Source organism: Gouania willdenowi, chromosome 17 (assembly GCF_900634775.1).
Source record: "Gouania willdenowi chromosome 17, fGouWil2.1, whole genome shotgun sequence".
In the NCBI taxonomy this organism is placed as follows: Eukaryota; Metazoa; Chordata; class Actinopteri; order Blenniiformes; family Gobiesocidae; genus Gouania; species Gouania willdenowi.
Window position 1 is genome coordinate 20,190,748 of NC_041060.1, and position 27,002 is coordinate 20,217,749.

At 37.7% G+C, this 27,002-nt stretch overlaps 3 protein-coding genes across 3 annotated transcripts; 1 reads left to right on the plus strand and 2 right to left on the minus strand.

The window, feature by feature from the left end:
• The first annotated feature begins 230 nt into the window (after positions 1–230).
• On the plus strand, positions 231–7,692 carry LOC114479199 (ras-related protein Rab-8A). The gene is made up of 8 exons (XM_028472753.1): positions 231–429; positions 962–1,022; positions 3,196–3,256; positions 3,346–3,423; positions 3,501–3,590; positions 3,671–3,736; positions 5,173–5,223; positions 6,516–7,692. The coding sequence occupies exons 1-8, from the start codon at positions 306–308 to the stop codon at positions 6,603–6,605; spliced, it is 621 nt and encodes a 206-aa protein (XP_028328554.1). The 5' UTR covers positions 231–305; the 3' UTR covers positions 6,606–7,692.
• A 3,115-nt stretch (positions 7,693–10,807) lies between these two features.
• cib3 (calcium and integrin binding family member 3) lies at positions 10,808–18,882 on the minus strand. Its single transcript, XM_028473210.1, has 6 exons — positions 18,793–18,882; positions 16,779–16,813; positions 16,388–16,499; positions 14,757–14,904; positions 11,071–11,266; positions 10,808–10,964 (listed from the first exon to the last, which is right to left on the minus strand). Exons 1-6 carry the CDS (start codon positions 18,841–18,843, stop codon positions 10,943–10,945), a joined length of 564 nt encoding a protein of 187 aa, XP_028329011.1. The 5' UTR covers positions 18,844–18,882; the 3' UTR covers positions 10,808–10,942.
• A 2,297-nt stretch (positions 18,883–21,179) lies between these two features.
• admp (anti-dorsalizing morphogenic protein) lies at positions 21,180–26,625 on the minus strand. The gene is made up of 5 exons (XM_028473576.1): positions 26,328–26,625; positions 24,880–25,016; positions 23,750–23,872; positions 23,456–23,645; positions 21,180–21,601 (listed from the first exon to the last, which is right to left on the minus strand). The coding sequence occupies exons 1-5, from the start codon at positions 26,623–26,625 to the stop codon at positions 21,180–21,182; spliced, it is 1,170 nt and encodes a 389-aa protein (XP_028329377.1).
• Positions 26,626–27,002: the final 377 nt, after the last annotated feature.

Below are 27,002 nucleotides of genomic sequence, written 5' to 3' on the forward strand. Positions count from 1 at the left end.
ATCACTGGTGTTTGCCTGTTAAAAGGGGGCGGGGCCACACTTTTACTTTGATTAATTATTTTAGAAAAATAATCAGAAATGTTACCGTCGATGTTTGTTCGTTTTTTGTTTTTTTTCTTTAAACGATACGCTTTCATTATAAATGAGACGTCGTCTTTAATTGTGTGGACTCTACATTTCTTTGAAAAAAAAAAAAAAAAAAAAAAGCTCTGAGAGCGGAAGCTGCTGTATTATTCCAATCCAGCAGGGGGCTACATTTCTCCAGATTCACGCTGCCGGGCGGGATTTCCGCAATAATATCAAGTATGGCGAAAACATACGACTATTTGTTTAAATTACTGTTAATCGGTGACTCCGGTGTCGGGAAGACCTGTGTCCTGTTCAGGTTTTCAGAGGACGCCTTTAATTCCACCTTTATCTCTACTATAGGTGAGTTTTTGTGTGGTGTTCGATGTCATCCTGTGTGTTTACAGCACGTCAATGGGCTACACCTCGACCTCCGTCTATGTGCTGGATCACTAACCAAACTCCACCTGTATTTGATAAGTTTTCTAAAATATTCACTTATACATGAAAGTTTTTCTTGAATACAACATACGTCAGAGTTTAGCACAGATAAACACCGTAATTATGTTTCCTGTGTAAAGAACAATCATGTTGACAGTGTTAATGATCTAATCGGGGTGTGTTTTATTTCCGTTAACGTTAGCCATTAGCAAAATGTTACCATCTATGTTCTGGATTAAGCACCGGAAACGCCCTTAAATCTACTATTTAATGATGGTTATGTCTCAAATGACAGCTGTTATTACATGTATTTCTATTTTTTAAAGGTACTGGTGTATTAATACACATTTAAACTGTTTTTTCTAGGTTTGCTGCGTTTGTTTTACAGGATGTGAGAGGACAGGAAGAAGCTAATGTCATCTGGGGCATTAATGGTTCTTTTCTCTGTCTGCAGGCATTGATTTTAAGATTAGGACAATAGAGCTCGACGGTAAGAAGATAAAGTTACAGATATGGTAAGTTACGTTTCTTACATTGTTGTAGGTTTGTCATAGTAAGGGCGTTTTTTTCTCAATAGTAGCCTGAACCTGTTGTACTGCCTCACACACACACACTTAAAATATGATAGATGGTTTGTTTAAAACTTAAAAGTTTGAACTCACATTAACGATGTATTTTGTGGTAAACTATTCAATGAATTGTCCATTATTTAGAACTGAGATGTTTGGTTGACAGTTGTCTCCATTCCTTTAAGTTAATGCCTGATCATTCTACATGTGTTTGGCCTGTTCTCCTGAACTTTGCCCTGTGTCTAAAACAAGGGATTTAGGATTTTTGGTGTTTTTTTAAAAAAAAAAAAAATCCAACTTAACAGGAAATCATTCCTGCCTATGGAGATCAAACTGTACAACTCCTCTCTTTATCCCAACAGCTTCTAGGTTTTACAGTGTAGATGGCTCACTATACTATGATACTCTTTTCTCATGCTTTGAACCCTGCGGCTTAAACAGTGACGCGGCTATCACCTCTGTCACATTAGACCAGGCGGAACAATTCAATCGTGAACATTAAATCGATCTTGCTCGCACTGATTTATTCTGATCACTCATTTTGTCATGATGCACACAGCCTCATCATAGCAACGACGCAGAGAAATGTTGTCAGAGAGAGAAAGAGAGCGCCCGCTGCAGCAGCAGCAGTGTGGATGCAGTTTGTAATAGAATGATGAACAGCATAAAGTTGTTAAATTACCACGTTAGGTTTGTTCGGTGCTTCCGTAAGGAGGACAGACAGACGGAGCAGAGATCAAATACAGCCTGTATCCAGGCTGTATTTGATCTCTGCTCCGTCTACAGTAAAAATCAGCCAGTTTATAATAGTAACATAACAGCATGAAGTTACCAAATCACCACATTGGATTTGTTCAGAAGCGATCGCGTCCATATTCTGACTCAGAGTCCGACTCGCTGTGATCGCTCCGTGGTAGTTCACGGTAAGAAGAGCAGATGAAGTGGTGTATCAGTCTGGTTCCAGTAAAAAGTGACCATAAAAAGCTGTAAATGGACTGATATGTAGACGTGGGGCAGTGAGGAGGAGACTTCATGTAGTAAAGGAAACTTTTCAGTTGAAACACGAACACTTCCGTGAAACCTAATAGGAGTACAGCAGCCCGCCTACCTGCCCGTTCTGATTGGCCGAGTTGTCTGACGGGCACCCTCATCAGCCAATAGGATGCGGCCTATGTTAGTCTGCGGCATTTCTGTGGATTTTTTTTTTTTTAGAAAATTGCTAAATTATTGTTATGCGACCAATAAAACAGTGCGCTTTATAGCCCGGAAATTATTGTAATAAAAGTATGTATGATTTGTGCTGATATCGTATCTGTTCCATATCAGTATCGGCCAAAACCCAAGGCTGCAAAATCGATATTGTATCGGAAGTGAAAAAGTTGTATTGGGACATCCCTAGTCTTTTATTTAATTATGTACGGTTTTAGTGTTTCTTCAGTTCATTTGAAATATTTCTGGAGCATCTGTAAAAAAAGAAAAAATAATTTCCCTCTTGGATAAATAAAGTATGTCTGATTTTAATTAAGAGGATCAAACCAAAATCTATTGTTGGGTGTTGAAAAATGTTCTTTTTCACACATAACTTGTTTGAAATTGACCGTAAAAAGGACTGTGAAGGGTTTTTTTTCTCTTCTATTATTTAAAATTTGATATCAAACTGTTTCTAAGTAGATCGTGCAACGTACTCATGTACCCCAGGCTGATGTATCTGCTTATAGCTGATACATGAAAAAAGAACATTGATATACACAGGTAATGTACTGTGGTATGTACTGTAATGTAGTGGTTCTCAATTGGGGGTACGTGTACCCTTCTGTGGTATTAATTTAAGCTTGACAAATCTGCAAATGACCTTCGTACCCATTTAGAAATATATGGCAAGATAGTCTGAATTTCAACAATCGTATCAAACATGTGGTTCATGGGCCTGGATGTAGCATGTTAGAGGGTCCAGCTTGGCCTGGGATGTGAAGGTTGGTCTAATAAACCATCACTACACTTAGGTATTCAATTTCAAGGTAATTTATCTGCATTTTTCTGACTTTTGGGTAATTGTTCAGCCGTTTACAGTCAGCTTGTGGAGTTTAAATGTCCTTTAAACTGGTGATGTCCTTTCCAGGGATACAGCTGGTCAAGAGCGCTTCCGAACAATCACAACAGCCTACTACAGAGGAGCCATGGTGAGCCCTGGGCTTTCAGTGTTTATTTTTGACAGTGTGTTGTTGTCTTTACATGACTTGATTTCAAACAGTGTGCTCTCGTCCGACAGGGCATCATGCTTGTGTACGACATCACTAACGAGAAGTCTTTTGAAAATATCAAAAATTGGATAAGGAATATAGAGGAGGTGTGGTTCCACCTTAAAATCTCTGCGTGTGTGTACGTCTTTGAAACACTGGTGAAATAAACCTTGTCCATTTTCAGCATGCCTCCTCTGATGTGGAGAAGATGGTCCTTGGAAACAAATGTGACATCAATGATAAGCGACAGGTGTCCAAAGAGAGGGGAGAGAAGGTAAAGAGCTAGAGCGGTGGTGATGAAAGGTAGTTTAATGTTACTTTAATATGTATCTACTTTATTTTGTGTTATGCCAGCTTGCACTGGAGTATGGAATCAAGTTCATGGAGACGAGCGCAAAATCCAACATCAACGTGGAAAGTGTAAGTAGACAGGGTTACGACACTGGCTCTTATGTGTGTTACCATATGGCATTCAAACTTAATGTTTGTTAATGTGCCATTGTTATTGTGCTCTGAAATGTGTTATGGATGTCTGCGAGCTCCTGGAATCAAAAGTATTTTATTAGATCAATATATACAGTAGTGTAGGCCTCGTACATCAATAAATACAGGATCATTTGCTCGAAAAAACAATATAAATGGTTGAATTTGCCGCTTGAAAGTTTGTTTTGATTTCCACTATAAACACTCTCTTATTGACATTGTCAGAAAAGATTCATGCATTGCATTGTGGGATGTGGAGTCCCATAAACTGAGTAATGGAAGTGGTTTTTTTTCTGTTTATGAGAGGTTTATAAGAGGTTGTTCTTCTTCGATAACTCATTACTTGAAGTTTTATACATAAAGGCTGACATTACGCTGTCATTGTTATGACATAAAACCTGTCATTAGCATGATTAAAGTGTCATGAAGGCTGAAGTCTGCCATTAAGTGTCATTTGTTACCCTAACCCCAGGGCTGCTCGAATATAGAAAACATAATAATCATGATTATTTTAGCCATAATTGAATTCACGATTATTCAAACAATTATTTGTCAACCAAAAAGTGATTTCTTTTTTCTACAAAACAATGTAAAATATATTTATTCAACATTAATAAAATCCTTCAAACCCTAAAATCAGGTATGTTCACTTTTGCACAAAACAAATCAGTTCCTGCATGTGATGTCTTTGCTCTAGGTCCTCATCATCAAACCCAATACAAGAGAATTTGACTTGCCTTGCTTTTTTACCAAGCATTTACAGTACATATGTTTTTATGTTATTCAGCAAATAAAATATTTGTAAAGTAAAACAAATATATATAATTATAGTCATTTTTTCTCGGTTATGTTATTTTTTTAATTGTTGGGTGTAATAATCAAAAGCTTAATCTAATTTTGATTAATTGCACAGCCCTACTAACCCCTAACCTGACCTAACCCCACTAGATTCCGCCACCTAACCCTAAAAATGCCAACATAGCTCCAAAGGTGTCATAATTTAGTGAACAAAACTTAATGGTAAATGGACTTGATTTATATAGCGCTTTATCCCCACACTGAAGCAGTCTCAAAGCGCTTTACATATCAGCTCATTCACCCAATCACTCTAATGACAGCCTTCATGACACCTTATTCCTGTTGATGACAGGTCTTATGTCATAATAATGACACCATAATGTCAGCTTTATGTATAAAACTTTTCAGTTAAAGTGTTAACTTTTTTCTTTTGATATATATGACCTTTTTTTTTTTAACTACATTGGGATTTAAATTCACATTTCATAATGTATTTTTTGACATTTTTCCATTATTTTTAAATTCACTGCTGACCTTGTGACTATAACTAAATGATTTCTTGTGTTCTTTCACAGGCGTTTTTGACACTTGCAAGAGACATCAAATCAAAAATGGACACAAAATTGGTAAGAAAAAAACCTCATCTCATTAGATGGCAAGTTATTTTATTTTTATTATATTTATTTGTTATTATTTTATTATTGCTCTCAACTGTGCATTATTACAGGCCATATGTATCCTGTTTATATTTGGTATTATCTCAATTATACAACACATTTGGATTGAATTTCAGTTCAGTTGGTAGTAATTTCACTGTTAATATTAAAGCTGATATCCGGAGTTTCTGAAAAATCTGTTTATGTATCATTTTTTTATATTTGAAAAATTACTTAACTGTAGGTGGTCATTCATATACAGTACATCAATGTATATAAGACCCGCCTTCATCCTATAGACTCCGATTAAACCCGTATAAATGGAAACGAGCGCCGAGTTCGCCCAGCCAATAGGCTTCGACTTCCTGGAGCGGGCTCTGTTAAAGGGCATGCGTGTGCGTAAACTGCACGGAAACGAGGACGCGTGTCACAACAGCAAACACTTTAGCAGCATAGCGTCATGGAGGAGCGCTCCGAAGCTCTTACTAGGGATGTCCCGATACAACTTTTTTATTTCCGATATGATACCGGTATTGCAGCCTTGCGTATTGGCCGATACCGATATTAATCCAATATCAGCATGAATCATACGTTTAACAATTATTTTTTTTATTTATTAAAAAATTAATAATTACTTATTTTGTAGTGTGGAATTTTAGAAATGGCTTGATCAAGTGATGTTACTCAAACAGAGAACAATAGTCAGCAACAGTAGGTATGAGAAAAACTGACCCATTTATTAATAAACAATTGATTACATAAATTTTAACCTTCAACATAATATCTACAGTATTCTACAATTAAATAAAATGAATTAAACAAATAAAGTCATTACAAAATATCGGTAAATCCGGAAATTTGAATCTGATATGTGTTTTCAGGCCAATATCGGCCCGATATCAAAATCAGATCGGGACACCCCTTGCTCTTACCTCAGAAATGTCCATCGCCTCGATGACCTATAGACCTATATCAATGCGTCCTGATGCGACCGCGTGTTCTGCGAAGCGCGTGCACAAATGTTGACGCGTGGCTACTGGTAGATTGCAGAGGCAGGGGAGGAAATGCAGCTGTTGGAGGACAAGACATCGACACGTCCTCTCCCAGAAACTCCAGATATCAGCTTTAAGTTGTGGTTTATATTTATCTTTTTCCTCATCTGTAGTGGGTAGGTTAATCCATCTAATAATATACTTATGAGTTTGACCAACACAGTGGAAAAATGACCTTTTTTTGTTGTGTGTGCTGTGGTTTTGCTGCAGGAGGGTAACGCTCCACAGGGAAGCAGTCACGGCGTGAAGATATCTGAGCCTCAGAAAAAGAGCAGCTTCTTCCGCTGCAGCCTTCTCTGAGGTCTGAGGCCTTGCAACACTGGCTGGACATCCATGGACTGTGATTGCTTTCCACTCTTCCTCCATCACCCCTCCTCCGCCACCCACGGCCTCTCAGTCCACATAAGCTGTGATGTCAGCAGACGAAGGACCTCCTCCTTCCTTCTATCAAAGCTTCCAGGTCTGCATCGCTTCCACTTTTTTAAGGCATTCTGCTGTCTTCATGGCTCAGAGTCCCTGGCTGCTGGCCAACCATTATCCAGATGGTCCGTAAAAAGCTGATTTTTCTGTTAATGCAGCACATCGTTGTTCTGCACACACATTTTTATACAGGCAATAATTTTTATCTTATTAAGTAAATCAACCAGAGGCCGAGAGGCTTGATCTTTAGTGTCGTTACAAACACAGCACATGGTGGACCAAACCATCATTTCTCTGCACTGCCTCCAACCAATCAATTTAAAGCTGACTTATCTGCAAAAGTACGTTTGACTCAGCTTCTGCATCCATGCTCATACTCTCATGTTGTACTTTTCTTTGTGCAATATTTCGAGAGATTGCACTCTGTGTGATTTAAATGGATATTTTGAGTAATTGTTAATACCCAAAAGAAGAAGGCAGTTTATTTGGTCTATCTCCTTGTCGTTGCGTGAGATGTTTTAAATCTGACATGCTGACGAGCTAAATGACGTCTCTGGTTTCCCCCCAAGTCAGACCTTTCTCTCCTTGCACTTTACCAATAAACTGTGTTCAGTGTGTAGTCTGTGCCAAGTGGTAGTTTAGCAATACAACAATAAAGTTGTACAATTTGGACAAATGTTTTTGACGTTCTAAACCTCTACAAAATGTTTGTAATGGCAGCATAGATATGGCCTAATGCTTTTATTTTTTTTTCTTCTAGTGTACAGCAGGTGCAATGAGGATAGTTTCCACTATTTTTGCTCTTGCTCTACCACGTTGTATTGTAATCCTGTGAAGCTTGAATCACTAAAAAAAAGTATCAAAAAATTCTGGTGGTTGTGTCGACCTTAAAAAAAAAAAAATAAATAAAGAAAAAAAGGTAATTACATCAAATAATTAAAAAACATAAAATGAACTTGTGATGTTTCAAGACAACTTTTCTTTTTTTTGAAAAAAGTAAAAACCAACACAAATACATTTTCTTGGGCAAAATAGGTCTAGTTATATATTATATTTTTATTTATCATATTTTAGACATTTGGATTTATAATAATTATATACTTGTATCCACTCTGTTAAATAAGGCATTATGGGGTTAAAGTGATGTTTTTTGTTTACATGAAAGCTGTTGAAGGCCTCATATGCAGCTTTCTATATCCTTTGTTTATACATGAAACTCTCATAATCCATTAAGGTCAAATTAATTAATTTACATTCATATGTGTCACTGCTGATCCATGAGGCTTCTTCAGAAATATCAAAGCCTTTTGGATGAAATGAAAAGCTTCAAGGAAAGTCCAGTTGTCCTTTTTCACCATTTCACCAGAAACACGTCTTTACCAGTGACTCCTCAGTTTGACCACTAGAGGGCATTAGATGCCACATGGATGACAAATCAATGTGTTTTCAGTATTTTTTTAATATTATTTTTTTATTCAGACAAGACAAAACTCATTTTCCAAACTGTGATGTGATTGCACACGCTCTTATTCACGTTGAATCCCAGTGGGACCCTCGTGTTAAACTCACATTCCTTCATGCACAGTACATTATGCATCCGCCTGCCTGCATTGTTTTTAATTCTGGAATTTCCAATATGTTGTCTTAAATACTAGCACCCCCACCCCCATAACTTGTTATAAGTAAGCTATGCATTGTGAGTCTTGGACCTGTGCATATAAAATCATTTTCACACTGTGGTGGACTTGTATATTTTAAATACAGGTTTATTTTACTTTTTTTTTTTTTTTTGCTTCTGTTTCATTTACTGAGCCATTAAACTTCATGCTCTGTTAAGAGAACTTTCTACATGAATGGAGGATGAGTTCCAGTGCTTTCGTCTGCAGCTTTAAACCATAAACTGACCAATAAAGAGCATTGTTTTTATGAAACCTATTGAAGGCTCGGACATATCTTTTTCCTTGAGATTCCTGTCATCTCAGAATATACCGAACAACTCTGTTTGCAGCCACATCGTTTATAATGTGACCAACATTTGGGAAAGCGTGAGAAAGAAAACATTGTATATATCACCTTTGAAAGAGATAATTACTTAAGTTGTACTGTACTTTCTAAATCCATACAAATGTATCTACACTTTGTAGATATGTGTACTTTTGAATTAATAAAATAAAACAATGAATCTCTGTTGCTTTGTGTTTTTAATGGCTGTGAGGAAGTGGAAACATTTGTAACTTTTGTTGTCCACTATTACAGAACCTCTGTGTGATGTAAAACACAAATCAGATGATATTTACAGTGTTTATCAGTTGTATTCACCCCCTTGGATGATTTACCCTTTTACTGCATTAATAAATAAATCAAATTAAAATAAAAATTGCTTTTTTCACACTCAACACTCTTGGAAATAACTGTTTAATGTGAAAACAAACAGACCTCTACAAAGTAATGTCAATTAAACTAAAATATTTAAAGAAAAATAATTGTTTGCAGAGTTATTCACCCCCTTTAGATTTAATGGTAAATGGATGTCAATCTAATTGCTGCCAGGTCTCACAATTATTGAAATGAGGATCACCTGGGTGTGGGTGTGTCTAAAGTGATTGAGGTATAAAACACCTGTGTCTAGCAGGTCCAGTGACTGGCCAACATTACACCATGAAAACAGAAGTATACGCCCCAAGCAACTCAGGGAAAGGGTTATTGAATGGTACAAGTTGGGGATGGATACAAACACATATCTAGGGCACTGAACATCCCATGAAGTTCAATGAAAACATTTATCAAGAAGTGAAGAAATAGGGCACATGTGTAAAACAGCCAAGATCAGGTTGTCCTGATAAAGTGAGTGACCATGCAAGTAGGAGACTATTGAAAGAAGCCACCAAGACACCTATGACTGCTGAGAGGGGACAGCTTTATGGGAGAGTGGCAATGAGGAAGCCAAAGTTGAAGAAAGCCCATATTAGGTCTTGACTAGAGTTCACTAAAGGGCATGTGGAGGACTCCATGGCCAAATGAAAGAAGGTTCTCTGCTCTGATGAGTCCAAAATTTAGCTTTTTGGCCATTAGACAAGAAGTGATGTTTGGCAAAAACCATATACTGCACATCACCAAAAACATACCATCCCCACTGTGAAGCATAGTGGTGGCAGCATCATGCTGCGGGGATGTTTCTTGGCTCCTGAAAGGCTCCTAAATGTAGAGGGAAAAATGAATGCTGCAAAATATGTTGAAATCCTGGGGGGAAATCCTTTTCAGTCTGCAAGAGAACATTTTTATTTTTTATTTATTCAGTTTATTTCTGACATGGTTGCATTCACAGAAGTTTTGTTATTTCTCTTTTTTTGTTTTGTAACAGACATCTTGGGAGACGATTTATTTTACAACAAGACACAGAGTCAAAGCCAAGACCTCGATCAAGAATTTGTGGCTGGACTTTATAAGGGCTGTTCATGCCCGATACCCACACAACCTGACGGAGCTTGAACAACATTGTAAAGAAGAATTGAGGAAAAATTGCAGTGTGCAGATGTGCAAGACTTAAAGAAGCAGTATTATGAAAATTTCACTTTATAATGGTTTTTGCAACAGTGATATACATCCCTTTAGCCTCATTCAGAGGGTCAAAGTTGAAAAAGTTCTGTTTCACCCCTCCCTTGTTTTTCCACATTTTGTAAAAAGTCAGCTCCAAATGAGCGAGTTGGATTTTTCTCGTCATATGACGTCACGTGGCGGACACTCTTCCTCCTGAAAATCCTGGCTCTATATAAGAAAGTGAGCTCCTCCCTCTCATACTACCTCACAGCTAAAACAAACTGCGGTTTAATATAGAATATATATTATACTTTATTGTCATGTGTAAAGCTACATACAGCAAAATGTGCATCTACTAAATACTGACTTCTAGGGGGTGAATAATTATGCAAACAATCATTTTTCTTCATGTATTTTTATTTATTTCACATTACTTTGTAGAAGCCTGTTTCTGTTTTGACATTAAACAGTTATTTCCAATACAATTTTGTAGGAAAAAAAGCCATTTTTTTTTAAGCTTTGGTTTATTTATCAAAGCAATAAAAGGGTAAATCATCCAAGACGGTAAATACTTATGATAGGCACTGTATAACCTTAATGGGTTCATCACTCTGTGATTTACAAAAGAACACTGATAAATACTGTCATTTTTATGGGCATTACATCAGGTGCATTAGTCCTTATATCCTTATATGGAAGGTGCTGTGGAGAGAAATCAAAATAAGTTATTCTAAAACCATATTAATATATACGTTATGTTATTGGGTTTCCTTCTACTAACACAAATACAGTAATAGAAAAAAGTTACCTGAGGAATTCAGGGGCTCTAACAATCATGTGCTGGAAATCCTCCAATGAGAGGCGTCCGTCGTTGTCCAGGTCGGCCTCGTCGATCACCTTCTCACACACCATCCTCACCTCGTCGTCCGTCAGCTCGTTACGGGTCAGCTTGTTCAGCGTCTTCTCCAGGTCCGACTTGCAAATGAAGTCATCGCTGTTGAAGTCTTGTCGGATCATAGGCAAAAAATAAATAAATCAGTCAAGCTTAATGTGGTTGTAGTGCATTGGATTGAGAGTTCAGGGTTTGATGCCACAGTAGTGTCTTAGTGCAGAGTGGTGAAATGACTGCTCTGAGACTAACCTGATACTGTGAGGTGTCCACCCCTTTTAGTCCACAGACCATGAAGAGCTTAGAATGAGCCTGATTAGGAAACGCCTAATGAATATTTTGGCAATGATCATTTCATGTATAGAGAAACTAAACCCCAAAACCTTTTTTTTCTGTAGAAAACAATGTATTTGTGTATGAATTGATTGATTTATGTCCAACTTTTTAGGCACAGTATTTAAATTGATCATATTTTGTTGTAAAAGTCTCAGTGACTGCCTTCTATGGATTGAAACCTGGCTATTACAAATTAATTTTTCTATTGGCTGAGATGGAGACCAATGGTGTTCAGGTGGCTTCTTCCATCATAAACCACGACTGTTGGCCCCGCCCCTCCTACTAAAGATGAGTAGGTCGGATTGAGAATGTGAATAGAGAGGTATAGTGCGTTTTGAGTAGCTACTTAGTGAGCATAGATTGTTCTTCGAAGTTTTTGTGGGTGTGTCTTAACTGCTTCAGGAACTCCGCCCATAATCAAAATGCATGCCAGTCAAAACCTCAGTGTTTAGTTACTTCTTTAAAAACCCTATCAACTAGGCTGCATAGCATTCAGGAACGACATTGCATTTGGAAAGTATTCAACCCCCTTCAGTTTTTATACATTTTGTAAGGTTAAAGCCTCATTCCAAAATGGATCAAGTTCTTAATTTTTCTCATCAATCTACTCACAATACCCCATAATGACAAAATGAAAAAAGATTTTTAGGATTTTTTTGCCATTTCAGTAAAAATAAAACACAAATATCACATTTACATGTCACAGGATGATAATTGGGCAGCCAGTATTTTGCACAACTAATTTGCTTTTTTGTGTGTACGCTTTTATTTTGAAGTGTTCTTACTGTTGTGCATTGCTGCGCTTGTTATTTCCTGTTTTAATCACTTGGACCCTCACACCTGTGGCAGACTGTTTTTCAATCAGCTTTGATCCAATGAGCATAAAAGCTGGGGGCGGACAATTGACGGGGAGCGGTCTACGGAACGGAGAGGAGCGGGTAACGGGGAGGCAACGGCTAGACAGCGGTCTACGGAACGGAGAGGAGCGGGTAACGGGAAGGCACCGGCTGGTTTTGAGAGAGAAGGAGAAGGAACACGGCAGGAGTAGCGGCAGCAGCCTCCGGAGCAACGGCAGCAGCGCAGCCTCCGAAGCGGCAGCAACAGCCCCCGAAGCGACGGCAGCGGCGCAGCCTCCGAAGCAACAGCGGCAGCGGCAGCAACAGCCCCCGGAGCAGCGGCAGCAACAGCCCCCGAAGCGACGGCAGTGGCGCAGCCTCCGAAGCAGCGGCAGCGAGGCTGTGAAGCCAGAGTACGACGCCGATCACAGCAGGCGGGCAGAGTATCTCTGCCCCCGTGTGTAAGTACCGTTTTAGTACTCGTGCGGGATTGACTGCACTGGCTTATAAACGATTTTGTGAAAGGGGACACCTCACTGTCTCTGGCCTTTTGTCCCAGTGTAGGCTCCGCCATAGAGGAAGAAGAGGAACGGGACTACAATCCAGCTCCGCCAACCATCCCTCTTCCTCACCCGTTGGGATGAACTTTTAATGTTTTAAACCTTTTTTTTTGCTGGCATCACCACCCACGGTGTTATTTTAGATCTTTGCAATAAATTAATTATTATACCTGTTAAACTGTATCTTTGGTTGATTACACTGCTTGTCTTGTTTAAATTATTCTAAGAGTTCCTAGCCTCTCATAAAATACTAGGTGGCGTTGTCATCGAGAAGCGGCCACGACTTACATACATAAGTTTTCACACTCTTTATTTAATACTTTGTTGAGGCAAATACGGCAGCAATTACAGCGTCAAGTCTAATTGGGTAGGATGCTACAAGCTTGGCACACCTTCATATGGGGATTTTTTCCCGCTCCTCTGCAGATCCTCTCATGTTCTGTCAGATTAGATGGAGAGCGTCTTTCCACAGATGTTCAACTGGGTTCAAGTCTCGGCTCTGGCTGGCCCACTCAAGAACATTCACAGACTTGTCCCAAAGCCACTCTTTAGTTATATTTGTTGTGTGTTTCGGGTTGTTATCCTGTTGGAACTTGAACCTACGCCCCAGTCTGAGGTCCAGAGCACTCTGGAGCAGGTTTTCATCCAGGATGTCTCTGTACATTGCTGCATTCATCTTTCCCTGTATCCTGACTAGTCTCTCTCTCCCTGCTGCCAAAAAGCATCCCCACAGCATAATGCTGCCACCACCATGCTTCACTGTGGTATTTGTCAGATGATGAGCAGTGCCCGGTTTCCTCCAAACGTGACGATTAGCATTCAGGCCAAATAGTTCTATTTTTGTTTCATCAGACTATAGAATCCCTGTTTTGTTATGTTCAGAGGGTCATTTACATGCCTTTTGGCAAATTCCAAGCAGGCCGTCATGTGCCTTTTACTGAGGCAAGGCTCAGTTTGGATGGGCGGCCAGCTCTGGGAAGAGTCCTGGTGGTTTTGAACTTTTCCCATTTCTGAATGATGGAGGCCACCGTTCTCTTCGGGACCTTCAATGCTGCTCCAATTTTTTTTCCTTCCCCAGATCTGTGCCTCAATATAATTCTGTTTCGAAGGTCTACAGACAGTTCCTTGGACCTCATGGCTTGGTTTCTTCTCTGACAATCACTGTCAGCTGTGGGACCTTAAATAGACAGGTGTGCCCCTTTCCAAATCAAGTTAAATCAGTAGAATTTACCACAGGTGTGCTCCGGTCAAGTTGTAGAAACATCTCAACAACAATCAGTGGAAACAGGTTGCATCTGAGATCAGTATTAAGTGTTATAGCAAAGGGTGTGAATACTTATGTAAAGTATATGTGATATTTTCATGTTATATTTTTAATGAAATGGCAAAAAATCCTAAAAAAAACTTTTTTCACTTTGTCATTATGGGGTATTGCGAGTAGATTGATGAGAAAAATTAAGAATGTGATAAATTTTGGAATGAGGCTTTAACGTTACAAAATGTAGAAAGAGTCAAGGGGGTTGAATACTTTCCGAATGCACTGTATATTATAGAGTTTGACATATTGATCACACCTATAATTTCTGTCTTTCTTTGGGCTGAATTGGATGATTTTGCCTTCGCGCTTTTGACAATTTTTCTAATTTTTGTAGCACCAATATTACAATTTTTCTTGTAACCATCCGGAAATCTAAATCATCTCTTTCTTATGTTGTGTCATGTATTTTTTTTTCTGATGAAACATTTGTTGGAGTCATTAGTCTTCTGCCACTTCTTCCTCCCTTGTGGGATTCACACGAAATGTTTCTTTGACTCATGTCCTTGCTCGTACTTTCTCTGATTAAAAGGCACAATCCTTCCAAGAGTAATCTACCGTAAATCTTGAAAGCATAGTACGCCTTCAGGTCCCTCGGAGCCATCTCGCTGAGGACTGAGAACATGTCCAAGAAGTCGTCCAGGGTCATGTTTCCCTCTCCATCTTCAGAGAAGACTTCAGCGATTCTTTGGCGAAAGGGGTTGTCCTGAAAAGAGACACTGAAGCTTTATCGGCGTGAAGGACATGCTGAGTCATTCTCCTCCGAATAGAATTACAAAAAAAGGGGGAAACATTGTCCCTGTTTGGGTATCGCATCACATGATAACATAAATGCATATTCTACATTTATATTCTTCCATTGTGCTTTTACTGAACCAGCAGCAATAGATTTATTGAAGAAGTAATTATTTATTCACCTCCTGCTTAACATTGATGCACCTTAGTCGTAGATCTGCATTAAAGGGCATTAGGACATTGTGGTCGTGCTAAAGGTCATATGAACACTTCTTTTAGGAGAAGAAAAAACAATTATCAAGGAGAGATCTTTATAACACAGTCTCATATGCACTTGGATAGGCAAAATAAATGAAATAATCTAATACCTCAATCTTTATGGATGTGAACATTGTTAAGATGCATCAATAAGGGGACGAAAGGTGTTTTAAGGTACTTTGAACCTAAAAGTTTTTACTGAGGATCTGAGTCCTTTATTGACCACTGTGTACAATTGCCCATTTTACAAAGCTGAAGCCTAAAAGTGGGACGAGATATTGTTCGACAATCGCAAATGTCACAAGATCTATCATTGATGGTGAGAGTGACATTGCGAAATCGCAAGGGCCATGAGTGAAAGATACAATTTCATCCCCTCTATTTGCAGAGTGGCACTTTTTTCACTTGAAATAGGAATAAAAATTATTTCTTATGTTATTGGGTTGTTGTTTTTTCTATACTCAGAGTAAGTTTGTAAATATGTCCTGAGTTAAAGCATAGTTATTCATTAAAGAGCAATTTTTCTCTTTTGAAAACATTGTATCGTTATCGTGAGCCCATTATTGTCTATCGTAATGTAACTACGGTAACTCTATTGTCCCGCCCCCTACTGAAACCATGAGAAACTGCCATGTTCAACACGATCTCCATCCAATAGAGCACCTTCGGGCTAGAACATAGATGTTGATAAACTATGATGCTCTATAGTCGACATTGACTAAAATCTCAGATGAAGGATTCCTGCACCTTGTTAAGTCTATGAAATTGAGGCCCAGGTCTTTGACATCATGAAAAAGTAACCGGATAATGCTGCTGTGAAGCTGAGCTAATTGGTCTTTATCCACCATGGGACTCCCTGAAGGCTACAGGCTCTTATGGCACAAAACTCTTTGGAATAATAAATGAGTCTGAGGGAAACCATAACCTGGCCTGCTTCACTTTCTCTTTCCCTGTGACGTACCGCCCTGCTACCACACTTTGTTTACTTTCCAGTGGTTTTCTAAAAGAGGCACGTGGTCGTCTCATTCCCAACAGTGTGTGCCCTCTAGGACTCACCAGCATTCCTAAAGTTGAAAGGGATTGAGTTACATATAACCTTTCAGAGAATTCTGTCGATTAGCTGGTCATTAATTATGGATTGGCAACACTGGGAGAGAGAGCGAATTTGCGGGGTGTGTGCGGACCAGTGGGTCTACCTTCAGCTCTGGCATGCTGCCAATCAGCTCATATGGTAACTTCACATCTGGGTGGTTGGTGTAGTCAAGAGGAACAAGCTGCGGTGCCAAATCCCGATAGCGGTAGAACAGTCTGTGGAAGGTTTGAAATATTTAATGTTCATCTTTTTTGAAATACGATCATTCAGCAATCACACACTGTACTCTAAAGTTATCATTTAAATGTTATGTCTGTTCTCTGTGGCCCCACATAAGGAAAGCTCTGTAGTTTAGAGTTACACCATGCTATTGAGCGCAACATCACAAAATTTAACTGTAGGGTGTGTTACATCGGTGCACATACTGTATACCAGGATATTTACACACTGAAAAATAAAATGCACATATTCATGCTTAAAGTGGAGACGCTCACCTGAGAATTTCTTTTCTTGTAAAATATGTGCAGTCCTGCAAACACAGCAAAATTGGAAATACACATGAATATCATAAAGAACGTAGTACTGCATTTTAAAATTGACTGGACTTAAGGATTTTAGGAACCAATAACTATTTTGAAGATAAACATTATATGAAATATATATTTTGAATGATGTATTTGGCCGAATCAGTGTATTGCACATGCAGCTAATACGTCTGATGCTAGTTTTGCAGCACCTAAAATATATCACTGTTTTTATGTTTTAAATTAATTTACTATACCTTGTTTGTTTTTTTGTTTTCTTTTAATTAAAAATGTTATCTGTTGGTATTTCATGCGTTTTTTTTCTCAAATGTTTAATTTCAATTTGATTATTTTCATTTTCGTTTGTGGGGTGGTGTGGTTGTTTGTGTCGCTGCTTCACAAAGTTGAAAAACAGAACAAGAAATTTGAAGCATTGTCCCAAAAAATTACCAAAATAAAAAAAAAATGTATAGATTAAAAACACATGTGACCCTCAGTTTAATTATGTGTGGCACATCATGACCTCATAAACACCAAAAATTACAGAAAAAAGCACAAAAGGTAGAGATGTTCAATATTAGCATTTTACCAATATGCCGATAATGTCCACTTAATTTCCAATTTCTGTTATTAACTGATATATTGTACATAGACCCCCTCCCCCAACCAATTGTAGGTCAAATTATATATATCCATATAATAATAATAATTATTATTATTATTATTATTGACATGTTAACCCTACTTTTCTTATGATACATGTATATATTTTAATATGATATAGTCATACTTGATGTATTCCACCTAAAACATCAACTGTGCAAAATAAGAAAACTAATTCAACTTCAGTTATGGAAAAATTGCCATATTTATTTTGAAAATATCTCAAACAACAGCACATATCATTGGAAAAACCAATGCCAATGTCAACCGAATATAGCCTATAGCAAAAGCAAAAGGGCAACAAAAACACACAAAAAGACCACAAATATGCATAAAAATAACAGAGCAATGTACAAAACAACAATATTAATATACAAAAGGACTATACAGTACATAAACAAGAAAAAACACTAATTATGAAAAAAAATCCACAAAAATGACAACGAAAACGCACAAAACAACAACAAAAACACATAAAACAAAAGCAAAAACACACAAAGCCTTTTCTCTATCCTGCTTATTACTCAGATTTGTTATTATTAAATACTGACAATAATGTTGAAAATGTGGCCCTTGAATCACAGAACCACTTGTTCTGATCCACTTTTTTGTGGCCCCTGGTGTGTCATTGTGGTCTCCATTCTTTTCGTGCATCCCACTCAATCCATGCAGAGTTTGCATTTTATTCGGCCTGAATTTGTGGAACTTTTCTCCAGCTTTCTTGGAAAACCCCCAACAGCATTAATGATAGACTGAAATAGGTTCTCAAATTTTTATGTGTGTGTGTGTGTGTGTGTGTGTGTGTTTCCTTTCCTGTGATTGATTGATTCTGTGTTTTCACCCAATGACGGACTGACAAACTGACCAGGGTCAACCCAGCCTTGTTCATTTAATTTGATCTCACGAGAGTCGTTTGTGAAAAGGTGCGACACAAGATGTGCAGTTACATTTCTTATAAGGAATTTTGGGAATTTTCCTGAGTTGAAACATATTCCAATCATATTCTATTCTATAAACACATGGGGTTCACCAAATGAACTAAAAACTCTAGGTCATAAGGAGCTGAGCGATAATATATAAATATATATATAAAAATTTGAAATTATTGACAGATATTCGTCAGTTTATAATTTGGCACGCTGCTGCAAAGTTTCAAATGATGTTTTTTTTGTTTTTTTTTTACAAAAATTTATCAATGCAATAATATATAAAAAAACTTTTTTTTTCAACTGTCATTAATATGTACAACACAAGTGTCTGAATACTTTTGTATGAGTATGAAAAGAGATGATGTATTAATGACAAAACAAAGGGAACCCACCTGATAGGCATCCAGCTGCTCTGCTGTAAAGATGGTCTGTTTATTCCCCATGTCTGAGTGCACAAACCCCACGCTTCACATCCATCGCTGCCGCAGCAACAAGCAGTATTTTTACATAGCTATACCAGATATGAATTACTCTGACAAAAGGAGGCCAGGGCCAAAGAGGAGATCAGGTGTCGGGCTGCCATCGAACCCTTTGGTCCCCTTTATAATGGAAGCATTTCATCGTTTTCCTCGTTGTGAATGGCAGCCCCTCGGACAAAGAATAAGAGCTGTCGTCCAACAGGATGCCAAGTGGTATCAACCCTCCTATTTAGTGCCACTCTATGAACAACGCCTCGTCCTCTGCTCAAGTTTCACTCTTTGGAGGTTTGGTGATGGGCAAATAAGGTTTTTGAGTTAATGACTCGATTAGCACGTGGGTAAAATATTAAAGTATGTTTCCAAGTTCAGTTGGAAGTCATGTCTTACTTTTCTTACCACTTTTCCTGAACTTTTGATTGAAAAATTGTGCTTTTTGGGGAGCTTATATTATATGTGAGTTTTCCTGAAATGTGTCCATATGAAAATAATATTTTCTATGGTCTTTTTGAACACACACATGACTAAATGAGGCTGATCAAATTTTGACAACCATCCCTGTCGTTTGCTCTAGTTTCCTCCCACGGTCCAAAATAATTATTGGATGCTCTAAATAATTCAATAATTCAATATAATTAAATAATAATTCAGTGTATTATGTTGCCCAGCGAAATAACATTTCAGATTACAACACTGCACAGCAGCACAAAGCATAATAGTATAAATACGTTCATGTTTATTGAGAGACTTTAGGTTTATAATAATAATAATAATCATCAATAATAAAGTTAAACTAGCAATAAAGTACAACTCACTTTTAGAATATAATAACTGCATTGTATTTTTTTTTTTTTTTTTTTACAAATGTACAACAGAATGATTATCACTCCTCTCCAAATAATTGAGAATGCTCATTAAATAATGCTATTTTCATATGCTTTAATTAATCTCATTTCTTTGTCATCTTTTCTGATTTATAGATTTAAATCTCCATTTCAAGACACTGTTTAAAAAAAGGCTTTTATACATTCTTTCGACAAATTTGCGCTACTTTAATGAGACCATAGTTTGTTTTTTGGAAGAAAACAAAGTTGTGAGGTTCACAAACATTTGTGACAGTAGTTGTGAAAGAAATCCCACTTTCAATGAAAGGAAAATGTGTATTCTGTCAATAGAACAAGGGAAAAACATTTCTTTTTTTAAAAAAAAAATATACATATGAGTTTTGGTTTAAACGCGGGAGAAGTATTGAAAAGAATGGCTATGCAGGGGACCCAAAAACTGATGTAAAACGCAGATATTTCTCTTTAAAAGCCTGTTTAGGGCTGTTTAGGGCTTTTTTAGAGTGTATACATGACAGATATAAAGCTTTTGTTTTGTTTAACGGCTTATTAATATATAATTATAGTTTTAAACTTCCTAAAGTGCGGGAAACCATACATTTTGGCAACACTTCTTCTTCACCTCAGGAAATCACACAGATAGACAACAGTGTCCTCTAGCGGTGAACTATAGACAATGGTATATACTGTAAATCTCTCTATAGAAGATAATCACCCCTGCACTAAGAAATGTTAAAAGCTAAATAAATAGTTTTATTTGTACGAATTTATGTCTTTTATTAGATTCTACCTAAACCGTTGCATTGGTACAAACTTTATTTAGCAATTTATCATGTGCATGTCCCATAGAATTAAACCAGGGAAATTGCACACGCTATTTTACTTTGCACCCGCAAATAAACCCCTTTACAACACTACAGAATATAGAGTTTGTACACCTCTTTGTACATCTACTTAAGCTCCCACATAAATACATACTTCCGACGGGCACTGTACTGGTATAATTTAATATATCTACATACATCTTAAAGAACTATATATTATGTATACAGAATTTTTAACTAATAAATATTTTTCCATTTATTTTCATGTAGTTTTTTAAGTTTCACACATCAAATCTTTAGGTAAATCATTTTGGCCTAAAACTTTAAGCTTGTTATTAACATACAAAATTACCCTAAATGACGATTTTAACTTTCCTCAGAAATCCACTTAAAATAAAACATTAAAAACTCTTCATGAATTAATCACGTCATGTTTTATTTTAATAACAATAAAAATATTTACTGTTTTTTGAAATTAAAATATACATATTTACATCTTCCATGGGACATCAGTTCAAAGCTCTACATATATTATCATTTAAATATTTACATAAATAACATAAAATGGCACATTGGTCAAGTCAAATGGCTGCTGTTATCATAATGAGTCCCTTCTGACACTCATTCAGTATCTCCATCAGTGGCAGCCACAGCTTCCAGCCACCATGTCGTTATACTGCTTCAACACCACATTCTCATCTTCGTCAAAGAAGAGCAAGCTGATGGAAAAAAGCTCATCGGGCACGCAGCAAGGCATCTCGATACCTTCAACCAGCTTCAGGGCGTTGATGATGGACTGGACCGTGGCGTGGTTTGTTGCTATGGTGTTCTGGCCGAGTGGAAACGGGCACTGGCCTTTGCAGTGGTATGCATTGTAGCCTTTGGGAGACACGATCCAGCCCGACCAGCCGATCTCCTCGAAGTCTACGTGCAGGGGATGAAGCTGGCAGTGTGTGGACACAACCCCCTCCTCAGAGGAGTCCAGGGAGCGAGCGCTGCGGGAGAGCTGAGTGGATGATGAGGGAAGCTGAGGTAGGCTGCTCACGGTGTGGTTCATCTCTGATAAAAGACAACAAAAAAATGTTTTTGCTTTAAAAGGTCTCGACTGAAAACATTAAAGCAGCTTTTGATAAGGACGGGTCATTTAGACCAGTGGTGTCAAACTCATTTTAGCTGAAGGGCCAAATGCGAACCAGTTTGATCACAAGTGGGCCGCAGGTTTAAGGCGTGAAAACAAATAATTTCAACGTTAATGTGCACGAGTTTTCACTTCCAGTTATAAATTAGACATAAAGAATGGAAGGCATCAACTACCTCAGCAATAAGTGGCAGATACCTAAATGTCATTTGATTTTTTGACCAAGTTTTATTTAATTTGGGGAGATTTTGTGGAATAATTTGAGGGAAAATTGCAGCATTTTGGAAACATTTTGAGTTCTTTCAACAACTGAATTATTTGGTACTTTACACGTTATCTGGCTGTTGTCAGTTGCGCAGCTACAGGTCTTGAATTTCAAATGCCTTCGTCGGCCATCTTCCCACCCCCCCTCCCATCCGTGCTACATGGAGGGGTGGTTGCAGCACCCATCGGCAGCACGCCCATGTCCCCAAATGGATGGAATCATGTTCTTCTTCCCACCCGACCCACTCCCCCAGCCCACCTCCTACCCAACCCTACCCACGTGCCTTGTCTCGTGTTCTTTGACTGTGCCCTGCTTGAATTTATGTTTGCGGAGGCGTTTTTTTTCCTGGTTTTACACTGCCTTCTCTGTCTAGGGAAACCAGTCTCAAACTGGCAGTTTTTCCCCTCACCTCTCCTCCTGTTGTTTATCCCTTTTGCACCTAAATACGTATGTGGGCGCCGCAAATGGTTGCTCCGGTGTGTTGATGTGTATTCTTTCGCTGCAACTACCAAGTCAAATTCCTTGTATTGTTCTGAACTCTACCTGGCAAATAAAGCATTCTGATTCTGATCTATGTCAATCAGATGCTCTGAAGGGCCGGATTTGGCCCCCACGCCTTGAGTTTGACACTTGTAATTTAGAGCCATACTTGACTTACAAAATGTAATTCTGAACAAAAGTATACATCAGATGTTCCACTGTGTGTTAAAATGTATTCTCACGAAACAACCATCCTGTAGTAAATAACCATCTACAAATAATAATGTCAGCACAGGCAGATTAAATTAAGAAATTTAAAAAAACAACAATGGAATGGCAGAACTAGATAATAACTAGTTAATAACTTAATCTTGCACCTTTTCAAACAAGGTATATGATTATCTGTGTTGTTGTTCAGTTTTTTCAGCACTATCTATAATTTATTTTATTATTGACTTATTTCAAGTTGTTTAAATAAATTAAATAAACAGAAAAAAAACTAAAGGAAAATTAGAAAAACAAAACGGTCTCACAAATATCCCCATCTTCTTACCATAAAGATCAGTTATGTCAGTCATGTTAATTAGTAGTAGTCTATATCCTTGATATACTTTTCCCCCTAAATATTTTGTGAATACACTGATTTTTTTTTTTAGAAAACAAATAACCATTTGTAACAGGAAATAGATTATTAAAGTATGTTAATCTTATATATAAAGGGTTCTTGTACTGAAAGGTTGAAGTACAGGCCCCAGGTCTATAGATTATTATCACTATTTGTACACTTATGAATACCTGAGCATTACAACAACTACACCACATGATCACCCTGTAGCTGACCACCTTTGATGAGGGTGTCTACTCGGTTAAAAAGGCCAAAACACCCCCTGATTCAAATGCGTCCCAAAATGTACATCCTTCCCATAGCTGAGACGCAGCTCTATTCTCAGTTGGTAAACCTCATGTGACTACCATCTTTTGGCACAAAAGACGATTTAACATAATGTCCCGTGTTTGATGATTCTCTTACCTGAGCTCTTCTGACTTGCAGGACGTCGACCATCATCAGTGAACACGACCATCATGGGCTGTTTAGTGTGATGGTGGTTGCGTCCTGAAGCAAAGCGAACCAGTTTCTTATCCATGGCGATCCCACCCAGGGTCTGTATGACCACCTGAAGGCCTATATTATTGCCTTCATCCACCATCCAGGAGCTGACCTGCAACAGGATGTTGGAGCATGGTTAAAACTCTTCACACACACACACACACATACATTATCCAGTGAGATAATAAAAGCTTCCAAAGAGAAAATATTACTCACTGCTTTGGTAATTTTGAACACTTCCCAGCCACTGGAGTGGACTGGGACCAGACGGGAAGACAGCAGCTTGTGCACCGGGGTGCTGTTGGTTTTACCGCCGTCAAGCAGCTGGTAGACGCTGACCTGTTTGAAAAAAAAAAAAAAAAAAAAAAAAAAAAAAATTGTTAGTTTTTGCTGTTCTTTGATTCTCATTTGTACAATATTTCCTATCATACAGAGCTGTTCCAGAACTCCTTTATGTGGTGGTTTGGATGAATGAGTCAAGCTTTAGGGTTACTGGTCAGATGCAGATGTTTTTGTGGTCAAAGGGTTTTGGGGGAACCGACTAGTCTCTGATTCACAAGCTTTTAGCGTGTGTGCCTCAGTGGATCTGCTGCTGTTCTGTCCTGTCCTCTAAGGGTTGTGTATGTTGCTGATAGCGGTAGTCATAACACAGAGGAGCCTCCTCAGGCAGAGACCTTGTTGAATGCTCTCAGTGTACGATGGTATCTGGCCTGCTTAGGTCAGTCTGACCAGGAGAGAGTTCTGTAATTACATATCACTTTACGATTCCAATATTGGATAATAAAATCATTAGGTTTAGGCCTTCTTGGCTTCATTTCTTTTTTCTTCCACGTGTCGTACATACTGTATATATATATATATATATATATAAAATATTCTATTTTTACACATTTCTCCTTCTTTATATAAGACTTTTTTTAAATCCAATTTAAGATCAGATAATATACAATCAGACAATATAAGATCAAACATCGTACGTTAAATGTAAAATAAAAAACAAGATGGCTTAAAGTTCAAAAACACACACAAAAAACATAAAATTATCTTAATGATTTTTTCCCACAAATAATTAGCCTATATATGATATAAGATCAGATATTATAATCTAAACTCAGATAAGATCAGACAACATAAGTTAGATGTAACATAAAAAGTAAGTTAAACAACACACACAAAATATAAAATCAAATAACAAATTTATTTAAAAAAAAAATTAAAAAAAAATCACCCTATATATGATATAAAGATACTATACTAGAAAATCAAATTAATCTGATTATATATGTTATAGGATGAGATAAAGATAAGATGGTGTTTTCATAGTGAACATGGTAACAGTGCTTCACCTGGCAGAAGTGGTGTCTGTTGAGGATGAGAGACGACTGGGGGCGAAGCTTGAACAGATGAAGCTCTGCGATGAGGATCTTCTCACTTCTGGAAACTGTTGAAAGATTGAACCTGAACTCCACTCGATCACTGCGCACTGCAAAAACAAAAGTCATCATGAGTCATCATCATCAGCACATCATGTCATGTTCTACTTGGACTTTAAAGTTGAAAATTAAAGAATAAGAAACAGAAGAGTAACTGTATTGTGGTTTCAAATGAGTCGTATCCAGGAATGGGGTCACCTATAAATGTAATATTGTAATTGGTAATTAATTACAATTATGGCATAATTCTAATTGTAGTCATGAATAAAAAATGATGTTGCTGTTGTGATCAAAATTGACATTCTAATTGTAATTGGTTTTAACATTCTATAAAAACAACATGTAAAAATTACAATTAAATTAAACGCAGAACTGGGGAACTATGTTCTATGGCTAACACATATGAAGTTAACAACTATTAAAATATGTTTCATATCAAGTTTTACTGTTAGTTCTCTTGAAGATCATTTCATATCATATCATTTAAAAATCAAGGGGTATACTGACACAAAAAAGGCTCAGACACCCACACCAAAAACATTACAACCAATATTTTCATGGATAAGGAAGCCTAAGAAGGTAACCACATGATGGGGAAGAAATGACATGATAGATAATATTTGTAGTGTATTTTACAGATGATTTAGGACATGGGTCAAAACTGACCTGTTATTATAAGAGATGCTAAAAGAAAGCTAACACAAGAGGAAGGTTATGTTTAATGAGTTTCATTAAAGGCTCAGTAAACGGCATTAATTGTTACTTAACTTTAGTAATTGAGAACATAATTGTAATTGACTTTCAGGGGAAACATTTTTATTTTAAATATAATTGGATAAAATGCCGGTCAACATAATGGTAATTGAGTTGTAATTGAACGTGGATAATTGAAGGCGTAATTGTAATTTATAAATGTAATTGACCCCAAGCCTGGTTGTGTCAATCAATGACTGCTTTGCAATTTCCTTTTTTTTTTATTTATTTTTTTTTAAATGAAATTATTTTTTACGGAGAAGTTTTACTTCTTTTCATTCATTTTTTTTTTTTTTTTTAATGTGGCGGAAAAATACATTTGTTTAAATATCTTGAATGAAATAGTATGTTTTGGTCATTGAATTTTCCGTCCAGAAAAGTAAATCCCAAAACAGAAAAAACAAGTGGCTATTTGATTTTCGTTTTTAAATTGAAAAACTGAAATTGAAATTCAAGGTATATTTCAGACAGAAACAAAAAAAACCGCCCGTTTTTAAATTTCATTATGGTGGCACCGGAAGTTGTTGTTTTCAAAATAAGAGCACACATATGACGACGCTGCTGTTTCTGTGGCGCCAAACATGAATTATCTCTGTACGTTTCCTTACGTTTGTCGAAGAAGCTTCGCACCGTGTTCCCTTCCAGCAGATCTGGCTCCTTGGTCACTCCGTTGACATCAGCCACGGTGTGGTACAGGTCCAGCATGTACTGGGGCGGCTGCATGTGTCCGTGTATGGAGGGGGGATCCTCCATTCCGAACACCTCCAGGAGCCGCTTGATGGCGGCGGATCGCACTTGACCAGGTCGGCCCTCGCCCGGTATCTGGTTCTCTGTGCGGTTGTGTGAAGAAGGCCGTGCGCTGGAGCAGCACAATAACACCGCCAGGCTGAGCAGGAACAGCGACATAACTGATGAAAAACAACCCGAGGAGGAAGATGGACGAAGTGCGGAGGGAAGGAGTGAGTGAGTGAGTGAGTGGAGACCTGGAAGGTGGACTCTTTATATTAAATATCCCCCCTGGAGCCCAGACCCGGAGCAAACAGCAGTAAAGCTTGTGTTTGGTTGCAAATGTAAATCAACAATCACCTAAAGTCAAAGGAAGACTAATGGTGATGTTAACAAGGTGTGAACTTCATTGTTAGACATCATGCAAGGCCTTTGTCCACACATCTGGTAATGACACATCTGAAGAAAAGACATTAGTTCGTTAAAAAAAAAAAAAAAGAGTGAATCTTCATCGTGTTTGTGGCTTTATGTGGAATAGGACTGGGAATCTGCATGCG

What these genes read in the sequence shown, in the direction of transcription:
- LOC114479199 (XM_028472753.1), top strand. Translation starts at nt 306, where the DNA reads ATGGCGAAAACATACGACTATTTGTTTAAATTACTGTTAATCGGTGAC. An exon ending in CACCTTTATCTCTACTATAG is followed by an intron (nt 430 to 961) that starts GTGAGTTTTTGT and finishes CTCTGTCTGCAG; the next exon opens with GCATTGATTTTAAGATTAGG. An exon ending in AAGATAAAGTTACAGATATG is followed by an intron (nt 1,023 to 3,195) that starts GTAAGTTACGTT and finishes TGTCCTTTCCAG; the next exon opens with GGATACAGCTGGTCAAGAGC.
- cib3 (XM_028473210.1), bottom strand. Translation starts at nt 18,843, where the DNA reads ATGGGGAATAAACAGACCATCTTTACAGCAGAGCAGCTGGATGCCTAT. An exon ending in ACAAGAAAAGAAATTCTCAG is followed by an intron (nt 16,500 to 16,778) that starts GTGAGCGTCTCC and finishes AACCTTCCACAG; the next exon opens with ACTGTTCTACCGCTATCGGG. An exon ending in GCAGCATGCCAGAGCTGAAG is followed by an intron (nt 14,905 to 16,387) that starts GTAGACCCACTG and finishes GTCTCTTTTCAG; the next exon opens with GACAACCCCTTTCGCCAAAG.
- admp (XM_028473576.1), bottom strand. Translation starts at nt 26,625, where the DNA reads ATGTCGCTGTTCCTGCTCAGCCTGGCGGTGTTATTGTGCTGCTCCAGC. An exon ending in GCGAAGCTTCTTCGACAAAC is followed by an intron (nt 25,017 to 26,327) that starts GTAAGGAAACGT and finishes TTGTTTTTGCAG; the next exon opens with TGCGCAGTGATCGAGTGGAG. An exon ending in ACAGACACCACTTCTGCCAG is followed by an intron (nt 23,873 to 24,879) that starts GTGAAGCACTGT and finishes TTTTTCAAACAG; the next exon opens with GTCAGCGTCTACCAGCTGCT.